This window comes from Rattus norvegicus, chromosome 9 (assembly GCF_021556685.1).
Source record: "Rattus norvegicus strain SHRSP/BbbUtx chromosome 9, alternate assembly SHRSP_T2T, whole genome shotgun sequence".
Taxonomy (NCBI): domain Eukaryota; kingdom Metazoa; phylum Chordata; class Mammalia; order Rodentia; family Muridae; genus Rattus; species Rattus norvegicus.
Window position 1 is genome coordinate 86,912,501 of NC_141542.1, and position 22,295 is coordinate 86,934,795.

At 38.9% G+C, this 22,295-nt stretch overlaps 1 protein-coding gene across 3 annotated transcripts in view; it reads left to right on the top strand.

Moving 5' to 3' along the window:
• Spag16 (sperm associated antigen 16) overlaps positions 1-22,295 on the top strand; it is a 906,763-nt gene that overhangs the window by 394,028 nt on the left and 490,440 nt on the right. For 2 of the 3 annotated variants that reach the window (NM_001401616.1, NM_001134728.1), the window contains 1 exon segment: positions 19,977-20,120. The exons of the other annotated variant lie outside the window; for it this stretch is intronic. In NM_001401616.1, the coding sequence (NP_001388545.1) occupies positions 19,977-20,120 (144 nt within the window). 3 annotated transcript variants of the gene reach the window in all.

Below are 22,295 nucleotides of genomic sequence, written 5' to 3' on the forward strand. Positions count from 1 at the left end.
ACCCCCATGCTCTCAGATCCTGCCAGACCTCCCCATTCCCACTAAAAGAATGGCAGAGACATAAATGCTCGGATGTACTTACAAGCAGGAGCGTAGCATAGCTGCCTTCCCAGAGACCTTTGGTTTTGCCGCAAACCAAAGCATTATGTAGTGTTCTATCTCCCTTTAAGACATAATATACCTGGGCCTATCAATCACGTAACTTTGAATCAACTCTTGAGTAAAAGCGGCTCACCTGGAGCCACACCAAGAAGGCTTCTCCAACTGTCCCTTGTGGAAGTCCTGCCATGTAGTATTGGGACCTACTCACGTTTCTCATTTACTCAGAACATTGTAACTTTCCCTTTCTTCATCTTTTATCTTTTTCTTTCATACATTGTCCATCATGGGAAAACAACCTGGGCATCCCTACTCCTTTAGTCAAGTTCCTCTTCCCCACCACCAAGCAGCAACTTGCTGACTTCATGGCAAAATTCATGAGTTTCTCTTCTCTCTTCTCCATCGCTCTCTTTTTAGCAGTCACCAAGTTTTACAGATTGCATTCCCTGTCTGTTAATTTTTGTTGTCATTTGATTATTGTTGTTCCTCCTTGGTTTTCTTCTCAAACTATAAAAAGTTAGTCAGTTTCTTTTTTCTGAATCTATTGAAATTACATATTTAATTGTGATTAGTGAGGCTAAGATCCTAAACAGAACACAACTCACCTCCCTGGTAACAACTTGAGGCATGAGCTCTCTGGGAGACTGGCTACTCCTCTCAGGCAATGGGGACTTCATTAAAATATCTTTTCCTGTATATCTAGAGACAAATAGTATGTATTTAAAATAATGTAATTAAAGTTTTACCCTGGTTTAATAAACTAGTGGTTGTAATTTTTCCTTCAGTATCATGTTGAGCAGGTCTTAAGTTCAATTAGAGAATCATCGGCTTCCTACAAGCATTTGTCCTTATACCCACTGAAATAAACTTCTCTTTGCAATGCTATAGAAAACCACAGTCAATCGATATGTGGAGCTGTGGAGTCCAGGTCCTCTGCTAGTAACGGTAGGAGCTACACTCACAAAGTCTCGTGATCACAATTGCAGAAATGGGAACTATGCAAGGATGACATCAATACACATGTCACAGTGGACACAGACAAACCCAGGTGGCCTTACCATTATCCAAGCACTGTAGGCAACTGAGGAATTCTTGGAGTGGGTCATTTTTCCCCAGCACATTAAAATACTTAGTGGTAAGCCATAAAAACATAAACAGAAGTAACATCACACAGACTGAAACTAGGCTGGTTACTTTTTAGGAATATATATACATTTATGTATGTATATATCCATAAATATTTAGGAATATATATATATATACATATATGTATCCTATAAACATTTGTCTTTATAACCACTGATAAACAGTCTTCACACTGTATTCTTTGCAACAAATAGAGACCACAACAGAAATCCAAATATATATGTCTCTGTCTCTCTGTCTCTGTCTCTGTCTCTGTCTCTGTCTCTGTCTCTGTCTCTGTCTCTCTCTCTCTCTCTCTCTCTGTGGTGTGTATGTATGTGTGTCTGTGTGACTGTGTGATGTTGGCCTAGAACTCAGTGTATCCTCCATCCCCAGGCTCTTTTTATACCATTTCTGCTTTCCCAAATGCTGAGATTGTAGTTCTATGTGACAACAGTCTTTGATCTTTAATTTATTCCCTTTTATTTTTTTTCTCAGCATTCACTATAAATGAGAGGAAGTACAGGGACACATCTCCCATGGTAACGAGGGCAAAAACAGGGCACTGATGGAGCTCAAGATATAACATATCAAATGTATTACTGAAAAGGACCAGAATGTCCCATGCCAAAACAGGACTCTCTGGTATATTAGTTACTTTGAGTTCCTGATTTCCCGAAGTTTCAGATACACCAAGTGCAGAGCAAAGCTGTTCTTTTGTGAGAGAATCTACATCAACAAAGAAACAGAACCCAGGCTGCATCAGAAAACAGGGGGGATGAGTCATCAGAGGTTTTTGAAGTTGGAGAAGGCATTGACTTAAATCTGAGACACAAACTTCCCTTTGCATAGGACACATTTCCCAGCCATCTTATCTTAACTACCCTGTCCAGTATAACTTTCATTCCCTGTTTCATGAAAGGATCGAATTCCAGACTCCCGGGTCTACTTACTGTAGAGACTTACTAATTTCTCCCATTTTTCCACCCCATGCATGTGAGATCCATATATTAATACATTTATGGTTTTCTCATTAATGTACTGTAGGGAGTCAGTCAGGAACTGTCTGGGCAGAGAGAAAATTATTTTTCCTTCTTTACAGCACTACTGATGACAGTTGAGTCTGTCGAGCAGGCTGCCCTGCATGAGATAATGAGATTCCCCTGAGTTGATATTACTGCTGTTCATACTGTGAGCTGTACACAGCCTAACTGTAGTTAGGTCAGTTCAGTCAGGCACCTGAAGGAGAGTTGCCACAGTGTTAGAAACCCAAGTGTGGGATTGTCTTCGTGTACTCCACACATGTCAAGGATCTAAAATTTAAGGCTATAAATTTAATAGTGCCTGTGTTTTGGTGAAATATCCGATTGAATCCAGAAATATATATACATTTCATTCCTGTCTAACACTCACGGATGTTAATGTATTTGTCCCTGTTAAAAAAAATGTTGGTGTTGACTTCTAAGCCAAAAATATTTCAATATTCGATACCCATATCTCTAAAACCTAGATTAAAAAAAGATAACACTATTAGTCCTGAATGTGCTGTTCTCGGATTGTCAACATTATTCTCTGGGTACTTTATCCTAATATAGAAACATGTGACGCTAGGGAAGCTCAGTGCAGTGAGGGGGAATGAAAGAGAAAACTGTTGAAGTTGTCTCTGGCCTTTTCCTTCAACCGACTCAAAGCAGAGAGGTTTCCTCTGGAGGGTCTATGTAAGGAATGTTCTATCAGTAGATACTGAAGTACTTGGGACTGACTCCTTGTGAAAGAAGACCATGGTTAACATCATACCCAAAGCCCTCAGAATCATGTGCATAGCTAACGCTTTATTCAATTCCACCTTGAGAAAAAAAATGAAAAAATGAAACACAGATAGTTTCAAGCATTGGGAGAAAAATAGCCTAATATCACTAGGTTAATGATAATTGCAGCAAAGCGTAGTTATAAGGAGAAGAATATAATTTTATCCCTAAGTATTCTAAGATATATGTTATTCTTTCATGTTTAAAGTTTAGCCTTGCAGGTACACCATGTATGCCTTGGGTTTATTTATGATTTTCATTTGAGAGAATATATAGCATAACTTTAATTCTTTGAAATCCTATTTGTAATGATGGTTTTTAAATGCTTTAATCTCCCTTTTAGCCCCCCACCACCACAGGTAGTAGAAGAGAAAGAATACTGGGTTGTTGGGGGAGTGGAGCTGTTCAGAAAGGTTCCTTGGAACAACTCCTGTGTGTCTGGAAATCTGCAGTTCAGTTCACAGGTTAGCAGGCAGCTTGATCTACTTGCAAACACTTTACAGATACATCAGCAGTCCTGTTTGTTAGAATTGGGTTAGCAACAGTGATGACACGACCTAGCAGAGACAGCCAGGCCTCAGCCTCAGCCAAAGTGAGCAGGAGGGACCAACAGGAGCACCAGGACAAGTTCTTGGCTGCGCCTCTCTCAGAGTAGCAAAGATTAGCAAAGACAGAAGACCCACAAGGATTGCACGGCTAGCTGTACCAGCAAGTTAAGCTCTCTCTCTAGTCCTCCCTTGAGTTCTATTTATGCCTTCCAAACATCACGTGTCCTCCACGTGCCTTGCCTCAGCATGGGTCTGGCCTTAGCATGTGCATCAAATCAACCTGAGTCCTTGCAGTACCAACAAATGCAGTTCAACTAAACAATGTAAGCAGACCAATACATGTGTATTGTTATCAAAAATTCCTTCTTCACGTTCTCTTTCACATGTTTGCTTTAGCAGAACATCCTTTCTCCTATGTCTGCTTTAGTGAAATGTTTCTTCATGAGTCTGCCTTAGTCTTTCACCTGTGTCCACTTCACAGAAAATACTCCTTCACATGTTTGCCACAGCAAAACACCATCCAACACAATTGACTCTCCAAAGAACCCTCAAGTTTCCACTTGAGTGCTCTCTCTCTCTCTCTCTCTCTCTCTCTCTCTCTCTCTCTCTCTCTCTTTGTCTCTCTCTGTCTCTTTCTCTGTGTCTCTCTCTGTCTCTCTCTTTCTCTCTCTGTCTCTCTCTGTGTCTCTCTGTCTCTCTTGCTCTGTCTCTCTCACTCTCTGTCCCTTCTCTCTCTCCCCCTCTCCCTTTCCTCACCCTCTACATACTCTCTGTGTGTTTGTGTATATATGTATATGTGTGTGTGTGTGTGTGTGTTTGATTGTGTTTATGTGTTTTGGTATGTGTAAGTGTGTGTGATTGTGTGTGTATGTGTCTGTATGACTTAGTAAGTCAGTGATATTATGCTTGATTTAAAGACTGGACTATAAATATGTTCTAATTTTCTCTTACACAACTCTCAGGCACAATATTAACTTACTATCTAGTATATTATTGTCCAGGAAGATGGGGTGGGGATATTAAAGAACCACTGAGTACATTTCATGCTCTTCTCTAAAAAATATGCCATTTGAAAGTAATGAAGCTGCAGCGTCTGCAGGATAATAAGAAAACAGTAAAGAATTGATGGTATAGTGGGATTCCTAAGAATTAGGATCCTTGAAAGAAATAACTATGCTAAGAATAAAAATTACTCATCTCAAGAGCCCTGCCACCAGAAGAAACACTCATTATCTTTGATGAATCTCTCTACCAGGTCTAGGAACTTGGACCAACCTCTAAATCTACATAAGCACATTTCTTAGCTTGTTTCAAGTTGCAAAAACTATTGTGGGCAAGACAGGTTGAGGATTTTTCTGCTTTATTTTGGCCAATGGTGTATAAATTCTTATTCTCTCCATGTCTTCTCCCTCCAGGGAAGTTAGAGCAGAGAGTGATGTTCAGAACAATATTAAAATGAAGACTAAAACATTTGGACTTTTAACAAGATGCCTGGAACTAACCCAGAGAAATCATGAGGGCCACTGAGGAAGTGGTGCCTTTAAAGAGAAATGTCCCCCAGTGATAGGCTCAAGTATTTGAACACTTTATCCCATTGGTTCTTGCTGTTTGGGGAGGTCATCAAGCCTTCAGAAGGTATATATTCTTCTAGGAAGTACACAGATAGGATGCATTCTTCCAGGAGGAAGTATGCAGAAGTTATTTATTCTTCCAGGCGGAAATATACAGAAGTTATTTATTCCAGGAGGAAGTAACAAAAGGTATGCATTCTTCCAGGAGGAGCTTACAGAAGATAAGCATTTCCTGAAGGAAGTATATTATTGGGTCCCTTGAGGCATTACAGGGTTTGTTTTGTGTTTTTGTTTTTGTTTTGTGTGTGTGTGTGTGTGTGTGTGTGTGTGTGTATGTGTGTGTGTGTACAGAAATGTGATCAGCCAGCTTTTTGCACCTGATGCCTGTTTGCCATGTCTCAACTTCATTTCAAAGAGGAATAGCACTAGTAGAAGAAAAAAAAAACCCACATAGATTTGGAGTTGAGAATTCTGTCACATGTCTATAATCTCAGTGTTCAGAAGGCTAAGGCAGAAGGATTACCATGAATTTGAGGTTATCTTCTGCTATACAGTGAAATTCAGGACATGCTCAGCTACAAAGTGATATCCCATCAAAAAGGAGGAGGAGGAAGGAGAGGAGAAGGGGGGAAAGAGGAGGAAGAGAAGAGGAATGGCAGAGGAGGGTAGACAGATATTTGGTAACTCTCACATGAATCGGTACATGGGGATGCACGGGTATCTCATAAAAAGCATTTGGATGCCTATTTGCCTCCATGGAAGACTGAGACTAATAAGCCTGAAGCAGCATAGTATCCACTGTAGAGGTAGTAAACCCCAATAGTGATGCCTCAAACTCTTCATAGTTGAATAATATAAAGATACATTGTTTAATAATGTAATAGGCCTAATATTTTACTAAAGCATATGTCTCACATATTTAGGTATGGCAAAATTGGAAAATGTTACTTATCACTTTGGGTAATATGTTTCTAATTGTTAGTTGTATCTCTAAATTCCAGATGATTCAAGGAACAACTTAAGTTTCTCACAACCTCAAAAGTTTTTTTGTCTCTCAAATACAGGAAAAACAAACAAACAAACAAATAAAACAGTTTCAGAAGAAGGATACATGGCAGTTCACCATAAAAATTTAGTTTGCATTCATTCTTAGAAATAACATGACAACTGTTAATGTACTGTATCTACTCAAGCTTTAGATTCTATTGGTCTCAATCAATGAGAGATAATGTTAGGTAATGTGTCAGTCTTTTAAAAAAAGTGTCCCCTATAGGCCCCTGTATTTGAACACTTGGTTCCTCAAGGCTGGTGCTGTGTAGGGAGGTTATAGGACTATGAAAAATACAGCTTTGCTGGAGGGAGTGTATATAGTGGTGACCTTGGGGACCACATCCTGGATCCACCTTCAGTTTTTGCTTTCTCTATCCTCTTTATGTAGTTGAGATGTCATCTGTCAGATTTTTCTCCTCATATTCTACCCTCCACATGGTTATGAACATTCAGCTCTCTGAAACCGTAAGCCAAAATACAACTTTTCTGTATTTTGCATCTGGGCATAGTATTTTACTACAGTCACAGAAAAATAATCTCTATGAATTTGTTCCCTATACAAAAACCCAAATCTTCCTGAGGAAATACAGAGACAAAGTGTGGATCAGAGACTGAAGCAAAGGCCATCCAGAGACTGCCCCACCTGGGGATGCATCCCATATACAGACACCAAACCCAGTCACTATTGTAGATGCCAAAAAATGCTTGCGGACAGGAACCTGATACCACTGTCTCCTGAGAGACTGTGCCAGAGTATGACAAATACAGAGACAGATGCTCGCAGCCAACCATTGGACTGAGCACAGGGTCACCAATGGAGGAGTTAGAGAAAGAACTGAAGGGGTTTGTAACCCCATAGGAAGAACAACAATATCAACCAACCAGTCCCCTCCCCCCCCCAGAGCTCCCAGGAACTAAAACACCAACCAAAGAGTACATATGGAGAGACCCAAGGCTCCAGCTGCATATGTAGCAGAAGATGGCCTTGTTGAGCATCAAGGGGAGGAGAGGCCCTTGGCCCTATGAACCCTTGATGCCCAGTGTAGGAGAATGCCAGGGTGTGGAGGTGGAAGTTGGTGGGGGGAGCACCCTCATAGAAGCAGGGTGAGGGGGAGAACAAAGTGGGAAAGGGGATAAAACTTGAAATGTAAGTAAATAGAATATCCAATGAAAAATAAAGATTCATATTTAGAGGAGAAAAAACAAAAATCTTTAAAAAATGGTTATTTTCAAAACACATGGAACCAATAGTTCATGATCCATTGAATTAAATCCCCCCCAAAATGTAATCAACATTGCTACCTATGGAAACTTAGCTTCAAGTAAAAGAATCACAGTTTTGATATGAAAATTAAAAGAAAACTGATAAAATTGGGAGTTGTCTTGGTTTGTGGTTTTTCTAACAACTTGGTCAGAACTTTCTGGATACAGTTATAGTACACTGGCATGTTAAATTAATATAACTAGCACTGGATGTGGGCTAAAATCACCGATTGAGAAGATTCCCATTTTAAAATGACTTATCTGAGCACACAAGTCCTGTCTACTTTGTAGAACTTGTCACTGTCTTTGTCTCATCTGACGAGGAATGCCATCAGGATGCATGGAAACATCTTTCCAGTCTTGTTTTGAAAGGCACCTGCACTATGCAAAACATCACTAAAGAAATGTGATTTGCTTCCCCCTCTCTTGATAATTTGTAAAAATGAGCGAGTGTGGTCAAATGGAAGTTCAAATGGGCAAGTGAGACAGATCCTCAAAGCTGACCCCTTCACAAACACAGGAGAGGGCGGCAAAGAGCTCAGGACCTGTCAATGATCACTGGAAACTTGAAGCAAATCAGAAAGAGAAAACGGCACAGACAGTGGCACTGACCAAAACTAAAACTGTCATTTTGTAACTGTCACTCTTGTTATGTTCAGAATAAAGTATTTGTTTTCAATCAGGTTGTAAAGACTGTGCAAAAGTGGATTACATATGTCAACTGGCACTGACCATCTCAGAGGCTGAGAACTCAGAAGTTCCAAAATACCTCCAAAGTCAATCCTGCACCAAGAAAGGGAGGAAGGAAAGAAAGGAAAGAAAAAGAAAGGAAAGAACAGGAGAGGGGAGGGAAGAGGAGGGAGGGGAAAGGAGGGTAAGGGAGAGGAAGGGAAAGCTAAGCAAAGAACGGAACAAAAATGCAGTCACTGATTAGTGATCTCTTGCCAATCTTTATTTTTCTGATCTGATAAAACCATTACACACTGAGAAGTCTGCTAGGCAAATGGACAACTAGCACAGAAACGGAAACACCTGCAGTCTTCTGTGCTCCACAGGAAAGGCCCAGTTCTCCATGACAGACCCACATATACATCATGCAAGCAATTGTTGTAATCCAACAATTGAACAAATTACAAAGTGTTGACTCATCTGCCATACAACTGGCCTCTCAGCAGCGGACTCCCGCTGCAAGAAGTCTGACAGCTCACACATCTGGCAAGGTGAAAAAAAAAGAAAAAAAAAGAAAAAGAGCATGAATTTTTATGCTACAGAAATGAACAAGCTTCAAAAAAAAGTGTTTGTTGCAATAGTTCTTATTCCGGTGAATAAATATGTATTTGAACCTAGTTGTAATGATTTAAAATTCATGGTCCAAAACTGTAAATCATTTTCTCCACCAGTAGGAATTGTGAATTTCATTAACAGGAATGATCTACTTAAATAAAAATGTAACAAGGGAGCACTATCAAAAACTTTTAAAGCAAAGCATAGCTAAACAAAACTAAAAAAATCTAAATCATTTGGCAGGTGAAATATATATCTCAATGAAAGACAGAAAAGCAGATTTCACTTTTCAACAATAATTTAGATCAAGTGAAATGACAAATAAAAGACCTTTAGGTAAAATATTGTAAGTCAAACACTTATTATGCCAATATCGTTCATACCCACACAGTATGAGAAGACAATGAAATTCATTCAACGTCTCAGTCTCTTAGGCTAACTGGAATAGTACCTCAGTGGCTACAGCTGGCAATCACACTTGGCTTGACAAACAAGATCAAATGTCATTAAAATTCCCTAGTGACAGTTGGGGTTTCCTCTTCAGAGGGTAGTGATATAAATAGGAGACAAGAACGGGGAGACAGAGACCTCAAAGCAGCAGATCCAATAATGTCCTTGGTAGAGGTCAGGAATGTTAGAAGATGGCTCTGGTTCCTGGCTCTTTGGTATTTTCTGCCCTTCCTATATCTCTGTCTCTGACACTACCTCTCGCTCTCTGTCTCTCTCTCTCTCTGACTCTCTCTGTCTCTCTCTCTGTCTCTGTCTATCTCTGCCTCTTTCCCTCCCTCCTTCCTCTCTTTCCCATTCATGAATGTATAATACATTTCTCTCTAAAGAATGTATGACCTCCATGGTCCATAAATGTCTTTCTTTGAATTCACAAGATACAATCTCAGATCTACGGTTTCATGACAGTAATGTTGGCCCCTGAGTTTTCTGAACTCTTGCTTCCAGAACTAAGATCACTTGAGATGAGGAAAAATGTTTCCATAAAACTCCACGACGTGCTCCCTATACTTACTCTGTTAGTTATATAGCCAAACTGTGTTGCTCTCTGCCTGAGTCAGAGAAGCCTCCTTTGGCAGGTGACAGGAGATGCAGCTTTACAAAGTCCTAAGAATGAGTGGCTGCAGGGGGTCAGCCCTAAATAATAAGTCTGTATCACGTAACCCAGGGCCCAGAGACTATCCCAGAAGTGGGCCTGGGAAGAATGTTAAGATCTAGGCTAACATAAGAAAATACAGTCCACCTGACACAACCACAAGAAAATAGATAAGGCTAACTCATAGAACCCAATCTCCCTCTCTCTCCTGTCTGTCTGTCTGTCTGTCTGCCTGCTGTCTGTCTGTCTATCTATCTATCTATCTATCTATCTATCTATCTATCCCATTTATCATATCATCTATCTGTCTATCTATCATCTATCTATATGTATCTATCATCTACCTATATCTATCATCTATCTATTATCTATCTACATGCACATATATGGATATATGGAGAGAGAGAAGGCAGAGGGGAGAGGAGAGAGAAAAGAGAGAAATGAACAGACAGACAAAGGAACAAATACAGGGTAGGAGGTGAATAATCCCCAGTGCAATCTACACATGTGTGAAATTTTCAAAACAAACATTACAGAAGGGTTAGATGGTTCAGACAGTAAAATTTTTGGTTTCATCTGCCTAACCACCTAAATTCGGCACCCAGAGCCCATGGGGAGGAGAAAAACATGCCTTAAGAAATTATTGTCTGAGCATATATGCTGTCAGGTACACATATACTAACATTCATATACACATGAAATACACATGAACATATGTCAACATACATGCACAAACTAACAGTGATCAATAAAACAAAATTTAATCATATTTACCTAAACCTACATAAAACATATACAACTGTATGCATATACACATAGTTTTAAAATGAAGTTACACTACTTGGTGTAATATACTCCCACCCCCACTAAAAGCCATGAGAAGAAAGCCAACACCCTGAAATTTACACAGTATAGTTGCCTAAATAATATTTGAATGATGAAATATTTATGGATATATATGTATATGCATAATATTAAAATGCATATGTAAATTAAAATTAATTAGTAAAACATGTATAAAGTGCTAAAGGTCTTAGAAGCTGTAGTCAATATTCTGCACGATTTTAAAAATAAAAATCAAAAGTAATATGAAAGAATGTACATAAGGGAGTTAAGTATTATAAATATAATTCATAAACTGAGTAAAAGAAAGAATTCCATAAAGTGTATTCTGTATTCTATTTATAACTTCATGTATGTGATTTATTACATTCATTGCCTTGCATATGTTGACCCACCTCTGGGATAAAGCAAATGGCCAATGTGTATAAGTCCTTTGATGTCCATCCTTACTCTTTTGGTAAGTACTTGATATTGGCCTGTAGGTTTTGGTTGGTTGGTTGGTTGGTTTGTTTTGTTTACATTTTATCCTGGTTTTTATATTAAATAATACCAATTTCATAGAAAGAGTTTAGGAGTATGCCTTCTGTTCCTATTTTTTATTCAAGGCTTGGCTATTGATCTTCTTGGAAGGTCTGATAGAATTATGATGCAAATGAATCTGAGTCTGGACTCTCATTGCTTTCTTGAGTTTTATTATTAAGTCATTTATTTGTGTCCCTTTGTGTTTTATTTATTTGTTTAGTAGAGTCTTCTCTCATACAATACATCCCAACCATTTCCTCTTCATTTTGTCTTCAGGCCTCCAAGTCTTACTGTATTTTGTCCTGTCCCTTATGATTTTGAATTCAGACACTTAGAACTATAGATTTCCCTTGCGGGACTGCTTTTCAATTAGGCAAGAATTTTTGTAGTGCGATGTTTTCATTTCCATTTAGTTATTGAAATTTTCCATTTCTTTGATTTCTTACTTGACGAATTTATCCTAAGGTAAAGAGTTGTTTAATCTCCACGAATGTGTGTTTGTACATTATGTATATCGCCATGAGATGTGTTTGATGTCAATTATAATTTTATTACATTATCATCAGATGGAATACACAGAAGCATTTTGTTTCTGGATTTGTTAAGATTTGTTTTGTCTTCTAGGGTGTGATCTGTTCTTGAGAGGTGTCTGTGAGCTGCATAGCTTTTGTTCAGATTACCTGTCTATTGGAAACATTAAAACAATCACCTACTAATAATGGGTTGATATTAGTTTCTTTCATCGCAATTTACAGTTGTTGGTTTTTTTTTTTAAATGAAACAAGGTATACTACAGTTTGGTGCATGCTGTGAACGTACATTATGGCTCTCCTTGCATGTAGCTTGGCACTTTAAGTCCACCTATTATTTGATGTATTTTCATTAGGCGTTGACTTTTCTGCGGAGTGGTGAAAACATGAGTCCACTCAAGTGGTATTTGCATTAATGTTGAGCTTCTCTAGGGTAAATAGATCTAAATGCATTATCTTGTGTTATGGTTCTGCACTCTCAGCTAATATTCTCTTTGTTCACTTGTTCCACAAGCCTCATTTCTACATAATAGCTAGAAACATCTTTAAAACATCAGTCCTATGCCACTCACCTGGATTATTCATCCATTTTCCATTGATATCAGAAAATAGCCGAGTCTGGGTAATATTCAAAGAGCAGAAGTTCATCTCTTCAAAGCTCTGGGACTCACAAACGTGATGCTGGCTTTGGCCCCAATCTGTCAAGGGCCTTCTGTCAGATAGCACAGTTGTGAGTATGCACATAAGGGCACAGAAATCAGGGCCCATCTCATTGCTCTGTAACAAGGCATTCTTAGGAGGATCAATTCCAGGAAACCAAACCAAATCCCTTGATGGTTCCAGTCATCTATCCACCCTGTTTTAGGCTCAGTACTCAAAGCTCCTACAACCTCTCACCTTGCCACACTGTCCTTCATCATACCTCATAATAATGCTTTGGAAATATCAACCATATCTAGATACCTATTCACAACCAGGAAATCATCATAAGATTTATATATATATATATATATATATATATATATATATATATATATTATATCTTTGTTTTTCCTCTTCCAAGACTCCGTATGACCTGATCCTAGCTGTTATCTCATCCTTGCTTGCGCTTATTCCTTAGCCTCTCTAGTTGTCTACCTACCCTCAGTACCCCAACTCCCCTTAGCCTTGTCATTTATGCACTGCCATCTGTACCTGACACTTTGTCCTGAGGTCCCTCTAAAGATATGTTTCTTCCTGATTACCTGGGTTCCAGTTAGAATTTCAGCTCTCCAATGAGAGTTTCATGAATCATAGAAAAGACTCCAATCACGGTAGTATCACAGTTTTATGGTTCTTTTGTAGCTAGATAATTGTGTTTATTTTGGTTTTATATTTTCCCTTACTTGTTCATAATCCCTGTAGCATGATTGTGCCTGTCTGTCTGTTTTGTACTCTACACCATATCTTCTTAGCAAATATTTGTTTAAATAATGGGAAAAGCCAATGTTCCTATCCAGATGCGTATCTAAACATAAGGTACAGTTATTATTAGATGAGCAAGCAATCATCAGAGGAGTGTGTGTGTGTGTGTTTGTGTGTGTGTGTGTGTGTGTGTGTGTGTGTGTGTGTGTGCTATTGCAAGCCAGAGGGGAGCTAGCAGCCATGAGTGTGTGTTTTCTTTAAGAGCAGGTAGGAAAGTGGTTGCCTAGGGTCACAGGACAGGAGTTATTTCAGAGTTCATTTGTTCTCAAACCACTCTGCACCTTCTGTTTGGCAATAATTAGAGCCTATGACCCAAAGCGAAGGAAACATTCACAAAGCTGAATTACCTAAAGCAAAGACGAGGGTATCTAATTAGTCTTTCTTGTGACAATCTTTTTGGGAATAACACTCTTCCCTTGGAAAAGTCTAACCATGCGGCGTCTGTCACCAACCCTACTGATAATTAGCAGTGTTCTCCAGACACCTACACGCATCCCCTCCAAAATATCCCCGGTAACTCCACCATGAGGAAAAACAGTTGCAATTTAGACAGGCACGCATTTCAGGAGCTACCATGTGGTCTTGAAGAATGTGTCTTATTATAAAAGAGATAAAAACTTCACGCTACAGTATATTGTTTTATGTAACATGCCTGGTCTATTGCTTAACAAAACACTTCATGGAAACTTCATCAGGACATAGCTTGATTAAGACTCAAAATTAGCATGCACCCACAACTTCTTTTCTTGAACCTCAAAGATGTTTTCTTGTACTATTTCTACCCTAGTCACAAGCTTATTAACTTGGGAGTGAGGTGACAAGGCCTTTGTCTTCGTGTCTTGTAATTATAATTAATAGTAAGTTAAAGAAAGGCAGAACGCTTGTATTCAAAGTTTAAAGTCAAGTGACTACGTGGCACTTGGAACAGGTGTTGGGAAGACGTTAAGTGGGAGATTACTCTTCTTAATTAGGACTTCTGGGAAACAGCTTGGGGAGAGAAAGTCAGGGTGTTTTTGCAGAGAGACATGCATATGCAGCCAGAGTCTGAGGACAGGACTCCTGCTATGTTCATGTGGGAGCCCAGGACCCAACAAGGACCTGTTTCCCCTCATCCCCTCTGCTAGTTGGAAATCTGAGCTCAGCTGTAGAAAGAGAGTCTCTTCTGAATTCTCCCTTCACTGTGAAAGACAGCACAGAAATCCCCTCATGTTGAGTGGGAAGTTGTTATTTAGAAACAAAGTTTAGATTAATTTTATCAGAGAATGCACCATTGTAGATAGCTGACCACAATCAGGTAGTTCTTCCAATGTGCATGTACTCTTGCACACAAGTGTGTGTACACACAAATATAAACACACATACACATATAAATTCACATGTATATAAGCTATTTTTGTAACACTTTTGTAACACTATTAAACAATGTTTTTGTTGTTTTGGTTTTTATTTAGACAGGGTCTCACTATGATGTCTTGGCTGACTTAGAAATCACTATATAGACCTGGCTATCCCCAAACTAATGTCTATTAGGCATCTTTCTGCCTTAATCTGCCTCCCCAGAGGTGATTAAAGGCATGCACCACCACACCAGTGTTCAGTCTTATTCTTTTAACATACTTTTTACAAATGACAGACTAACCTTGGTAAGGCTATGTCTCCTTTGTGGTGCAACAGGGTTCCTTATGACACTGTCTGCATAATCATAATGTCCTTTGTGTTCTCACCTGTCCAGCACTGCTCCAAATCTTCTATCTGTACTAATTTAAGTAACTTCCACAAGTCTACTGTATCTGTACTCTGATACTTCTATTCTTTAGATAAGGGGCTAAGGCTGATGAAAGGTATTAAAGATACACAGTTAATGATGCGGGAGTAAAACTTTAAACTCACTTCTTATACCTGAGCCCACACTGTGAAACATTAATGTATTTCATGTCATGAAAATTCTACAGAAACAGCAATCATCAAACTCTAGTCAAAGGCCAAATGTGATCCAGCCCCTAAATAAAGTTTTATTCTACCACACTTAAGCTTCTTTGTTTAGTCTGTGTCTTTGCTCCCTTCATACTACTATAGTAACATTGAATAGTTGCATCAGAAACTCTGGGGCCCATAGAGTAAAATATTTCTGATCTGTCCCTTTACAGAAAAAGTAACCTAGCCTCTGCTTCAGATCATAAACAGTTCTTTCCCACTCAGCCTTATTCAACCCATCAATTTATCAATCTGAACATAGCCAGTTTCCAGTTCCAGAAAAAGAAATCTAACAATTGTAGCTTCCTATACTAAGGAAGTTAGGATTAGGGTTCCTATACTAGGAACAGAGTTAGAGATTTTTTAATTCATATTTCTTCTTTAGAAACTTTAAAAGGCATCTTACTAAACTATCTAACATAAATGAGATCGGATGCTCTGCACCTGTTATCTAAAACAAGGAAGTGATAATTGGCGGCCTGAGTTCAACTGACTTGGTAATTAAGATTCTGGAGGCGGTCCACTCCAGTTCTCCCTGGCTCTGCCACTCTTGCCTGCATAACCTTGTGTATCAGCTCACCTCTCTGTGCCCCAGTGCCTCCATCTGCAAAAGTAATCGTTGGACTTAATCCACTTAATGGCAGTATTATAATGATTAAGAAAGTTGATGGCTGCAACATTGAAACCAGAAACTGATGCCCATAAAGTGTTGATTTCCACTCTGGCTTCTTCAGAAGACTAAGTCAGAAGCAGACAGTTATCACAGCCAAGTCTAAGTATGATGGGGAAATGTTCAGTGAATTAATCACCTAAAGAATTTATGTATATCAAATACTCTTCTACATGTAGTACATAGAGATGTCTGTGGGGAAAATAATTAAATCAAACATCTATTCCTTCTGACAACTTAATATACAGTACTTGACTTAAAATATTAGAACAAGGAAAAAGTTAAACCTGACAAATGCAACATATACTCCACGTTGCCAGGAGCTCCCGTGGATACTTTAGGACAGGTTGCTCATCTGGCTTCTCCAGCAGTTTTCAAAAGAGTATCTTAGCCGCAAAGGATGGTCTTCTAGTTTCTTTAACACCATTAACACTTGTGGTATTACTCATTTACCAGATGAGTACTTTAACTTGGATTTAATAATGACTAAATGACTTAAGCATATATGGGTGATGATAGCATATCAAGTCCATTTAATAAGAGTTTGTATGCATAATGTATTTTGAAATATAATTAGGAAAAATGCCTCAGGATTATCAGTAACTAAAAAAATCATCACTCATAAAACAAGACCATCCTAGACTCAAAGTGAGCTTCCACTCATCCTCAACTGTGAAACTAAGCAACATGCACACTGTCTGGTTCAGTTTACTTGGGATCAAAAGAGTAGCACGAACAGCACCAGTGCCCATCACTCAGTCATGTATCTAACATGCAGTCACTGCTGATGTTGAAGTACAGCAAACAAAACAATCGTGTGAGATTTCATTACACTCGTAAGAATTAGCATCTATTCTATAGTGTGGGAGTTTAGGAAGACGAGGAGGAAGACAGGAGGGGAGGAAGAAGGAGAAAGAAAAAGGAGAAAAAGAAAAAGAAGGAAAGAAAGGAAGGAAGGAAAGAATAAAGAAGGAAGGAAGGGAGGAAGGGAGGGAGGGAGGGAGGGAGGGAGGGAGGGAGGGAGGGAGGGAGGAAAGTGATATGGTGATGATAGTGATTGTGATGGTGATGGAGTGATGATGATGAAGAATGATGGTGTTGATGATGGTGATAATGATAGTGCAGGTGATGATAATAGAGTTGGAAATGATGCATTACTTCTGTTTGGGAAAATATTCCTGGTTCTTTTCCCTGAAGTTATTGAACTTGGACTTTCACCTCTTGACTCATAATATGCTCATTTAATGAATAATTAAAACTGTACTTCCAATTTATGCTTGATATTTTTATTTTTAAAGATCTATACATAGATCTGTTCAAGAGTGGAGTATCAATGCTTGTCCGAGGCGTTTATATATTTATCATAAAAAGATGATTCATATGTATTTTTCATGTACATTTACATGCAACAGGGTATATATTTTCATGCATACATACATTTGCACCAATATATTGAAACAGTTCTTTATGTGGATTTTGCTTACTATGACTTTAATTACACAATGTCAATTATGATCCAAATATCATAAACAGAAACAAACAATATAACATATAAAATGGATATGATTACATGTGTATAACATAACAAAATATTGTGCTAACCTGCTGTATCTTGTCTGAAATGGAAACATCGCTCTTGCCAGCAAATACACTCTCTACACTGCCTTCTCACTAGTCCCTTTTTAACAGAACTCACAAAAGTCATTATATCCAAGTGCTTGTGACTAAATAAGCATTTTTTAAAGGTCCCAAGGGCAAAAACACTGACAATTCGTATATGTCCCAGAAAACCGTGAAGTACCAGCGCTAAGTGAACAGGGAAATATTCTTGGCTTACTAAGAAAAGACAAAAATTGCTTAAAAATAGATAGATAGATAGATAGATAGATAGATAGATAGATAGATAGATAGATAGATAGATAGATAAATGGGAAGAAATTGCCAGAATCCAGGGTAAGAACAAATGCATTCATCAAATGTAGAGAAAAATATGTTGTGCCAGATGTCGGGCCTCTACAGCTATGGGCACAATGTATGAAAAGTGCCGGGCAGAAATAGAAAAGACAAGTCCTGCGTGAGGGAAAAGCATGAGTAAAAATACGTGGTATACATTTCTATGTCATCAATAGTAATTTCTATCTTCTTTTACTGTACATATTTTCTAAGCTTAATTTTATCATAAATGATATGTGCATAGGAAAGCAAAAACATGTCCTGAGTACAACTCTATAGAAGGTTTTATGTGTCCAGTGGGAATGGCGACTTGGAGTGTACCTCTTGCAAAAAAAAAAAATGGGGACTACTATGCATGTGTAAGCATGTTTGTGCACTCATGTGCAAACATACAGACTTGGAATGGTAAACACTGTTGCCATGTTATACAGGAAGCATCAAAGTGGAAGGACTGGGGAAGTCCAGCAAGGACAATTCCAAATTGATTTGCTTTTATCGAGTTTCTGTTTATATCCCATTCTCTGCCTTCTACAAATAGCTCTCCTCACAAAAGTCATTTTGGAAACTTATCTCTCAAAATTTGCAAAGACATCAATGATTTTAGTTATCTTCACTTAAAGAGGGTAATTTATCATCTTAGTCAAGTGTGCCTGTGTCTGCCAGAAAAGCTGTGAGCCAACATATATCATACTCAGGAGCTCCCAGGGTTTGCTGTGCCTTCCAGTGTGTATTTGAGTACAGAATTCGTTTCAATCTGACATTTTTACCTCACATCATATTTTTCTGCTAATTAAGTTCCATAAATGCATCCTTTAGCTGTTTGAGCTGTAATAAATTTCTTTCTTGAATTGGCCATCTGAAAGTCAAAACCAACATTGCAATGAACTAAAATATGAATAATTTTCCTTTCACAGTCTTTATTTAGAGCAGTAAAATACTGAAACTAGGTAAAGCAGTTTCACTAGACCCAGAGCCTTAGTCATGGCGAATGCACACTGTTGAACTCTGACACTGCCTCTAGGTCAATGTAAGAGAATGGTATTTCTATTCATAATCTGGAGGCTTAGCAGTATTAATAAAAAGGATAGTGAGGATATAATTTGTCATAAAAGACTTGCAGTAATTGATCACAGACATAATTTCTTCAGGAATTTATTTCCTAAAGTCCATATTACAGAGCAAAATAACAAGACCAGCCATAGAGTAATAAGTGTGCAGTATTATTTTGTAATCATGGTTTATTTCATTGTAATGTCTAGGTGTGTAAGCATGCTACAGGTTAGAACTGAAATGACCAAGCAGAAATTGCACATTTTGTTGCTAATGTTGAGGTTGGTATTTTAATAGGAACTTACCATGGGACTCATCCACATCCACTGAATCATAAGATGTAGATGAGACTCTTCGTAAATAAGATTAAATCATTGCCATAGATAAAATATCAAGCATTAACATCGTAGACTCAATCTTACAATAATTTAGCTTCTATATTTAATGGTCACAGTGATGGGGTCCAGTTCAGATAATGATGTTGAATGAGCTAATCATTAATTTTATATTCTTGTTTCTCATTTCCCTCTAGGCCTTTATAAAATGGGAATTGCCTTATACATCTTGAATTCATTACCATAATTTGTGTACTGCTCATTGGCTGAAATGAGTTTAAGTAGCACGTTAGTAGAGTTCTTCCTCACTGTGAAGTTCGTGGGTCACCAAGTTAATGTTTCAATAGCATTTATTATAAAACTATAATAATGTGATTATGATTTTTTACAAAATAATACCTGAATGAAGACAGACAGTATTCTGAAAATGATTTTCTTTTTTTAATAATAAATATTTTATTGGTCTTAATGCCCTAGCACTGACACACAAAAATGTCACTGGTACAGTTTTTTCTCCCTGAAAAAAAAAAGCCAGATATTATTTTAAACCCAGAATTATATACTCATGACCACCCAAATCAACATCTTCCTTTTGTAAATGAGGAATCTTAGATCCATTGTGTTGCTCAGATTGATGGTGAGGAGACAGATATTAGAGTTATAGCTGGTATGTAGAGTCTGTTTTTGAGACTGAGTCTGCCTTTGTTAAAATAGGATGATCATTGGCATTTCTTCATTTGCCTTGGAAAATCCATCCATAATGCCCTTTCTTTCTTCCTGCACAGTATCGTCATGCACCCCTTCAGAGACTATCTGGTCTCCTGTAGTGAGGATCGTCTCTGGAAGATGGTGGGCCTCCCAAAGGGCAATGTAATTCTTACGGGATCTGGCCACAGTGACTGGCTGTCCGACTGCTGTTTCCATCCGAGGTCAGTGCACACCTTCCCTATACAGTCCGATTCCTTCAGGGAAAGTGGCCCTTTGATCTGTTTCCACACTCTGACACCTTTGAAAGAATAGCTGTTTATGCACTCTGAAATTGTACACGCTCCTCAGAATGTAGAATGTTGTAGATAAATGCACCTTTGGCTTTCGTTATATTAACTGTAGATTGGTTACTTTCATATTGATACGTGTGAAGCTCAGTCCACATGCTGACACAGTTAACAAGGGTAACCAGCATTCCAGGACAAGTTTTATTAATGATGCTTATGTGCACCAGCTTTGAGAGGACACATGGATCCTAGTCAATAATGCATGCCAGCATTTATTGCATCTCTGATAATCTACAGGTTTTCCTTTTAGAATGAAGCTATCCAGCTAAAAGGACCAGGAGGCCACAATCAATTTTCTTTAAGATCCAATGGCATTCAAGATATTAAAGAGAAGTGGACAGATCTAAAGACATTTCAATATTCACTGAAGCTGTGTATCCAGACACTCGGGCAGTGACAGGAAGGTTCTCTGGAGCACATGGGCAGCATTTAACCCTTCCTTCTATCCTTCTATCACACATCCTTCTATCAGCTTCTGCCAACAAGGCTGGCTACTTTCTGCTATTTATTCTTATTTTTTTTTTTAAGGATTGAAGTGTTTATTTCAGCTTATGGTTAGGGTTTATAAAGGCATGGATGGCAGGAGGGGCAGGAAGCTGGCTCATTACATTTTGTCCCCATGCAGGAAGCAGGGGGGTGGAGTGGGAAAGAGGAAGGGAGAGAGGAGGAGAAGAGACATACAGAGAGACAGAGAGACAGAGAGACAGAGATAGATATTCTTATTTTTTTAATGAGTTTTGTGTACCCTAATTTCTGCTTCTTTCTACCTGGCCTAATTACTTTCGGTTACTTGTGATTCTTGATGAGTTCATTCTAAGCTATTCTGTTTTGAGGCTCCTTCCCTGGGAAGATTTCTTACTGATTCATCTTCAGGTTTTCACCAAATTCCTTTTGCATTAACCATATTTGAAGTTAGATGGAAAAAGTAGTCTTTTTCAGAAATCTGGAAATGCAATAACAAGACTTTTTTGTAATTTTTGAAAACTTCCCAGTGTTTAATTTACCCCTTGGTGCTATACGCGTGAACTTAATTTACAAACATGTCATCTGTTCCTTATCTGATCAACAGAGCTGTGCCACACTCTCATCCCTGAGAAGCACAGAACCCATCTTGCAAGTAGAGAAAACACAATTAGAAGTGTAGCCTATCACTTCAGTAGCTACTGGGCATACTGATCAGATTTGGATAATACCCTGTTACCATGACAGCCAGTGACTCAGATATTTTCTCATTAGTGCTTGACCAGCAATGGTCCTTTTAATAGATCATCCTGCTTCCCCAGTCAATTACTGGAATTAAAATGAGGTTAGATACATCATTATTCACTTTTAATAGGAATCTACATTCCGCTTTCTTATGGCAGGAGGGTTGTGAATGCTGCTGCACTGTTTCTTTACAGTACATGGGATGAAAGTAATGGCGAGCTACATGGTTAAGTGAGCGATTTAAATGGCAAATGTTCTTGTGGTATAGGTGAAGAAAGGATTATTAAAAACAATTTTTGTGAGACCCTGTGAGAGAGAGACCCAACCGCCTGGTCAGGTGGGCACTCCTGAGGCTGCAGAGCAGAAGAGACCACCAACACTGCCCACCCCTGCCCACATCCCTGGCCCAAGAGGAAACTGTATAAGGCCTCTGGGCTCCCGTGGGGGAGGGCCCAGGAGCGGCAGGACCCCTGCCTGAGACACCACCAGAACCTGAAGGAAACAGACCGGATAAACAGTTCTCTGCACCCAAATCCCGTGGGAGGGAGAGCTGAACCTGCAGAGAGGCAGACAAGCCTGGGAAACCAGAAGAGACTGCTCTCTGCACACACATCTCGGACGCCAGAGGAAAAAGCCAAAGACCATCTGGAACCCTGGTGCGCTGAAGCTCCCAGAAGGGGCGGCACAGGTCTTCCTGGTTGCTGCCGCTGCAGAGAGCCCGTGGGCAGCACCCGACGAGCGAACTTGAGCCTCGGGACCACAGGTAAGACCAACTTTTCTGCTGCAAGAAAGCTGCCTGGTGAACTCAAGACACAGGCCCACAGGAACAGCTGAAGACCTGTA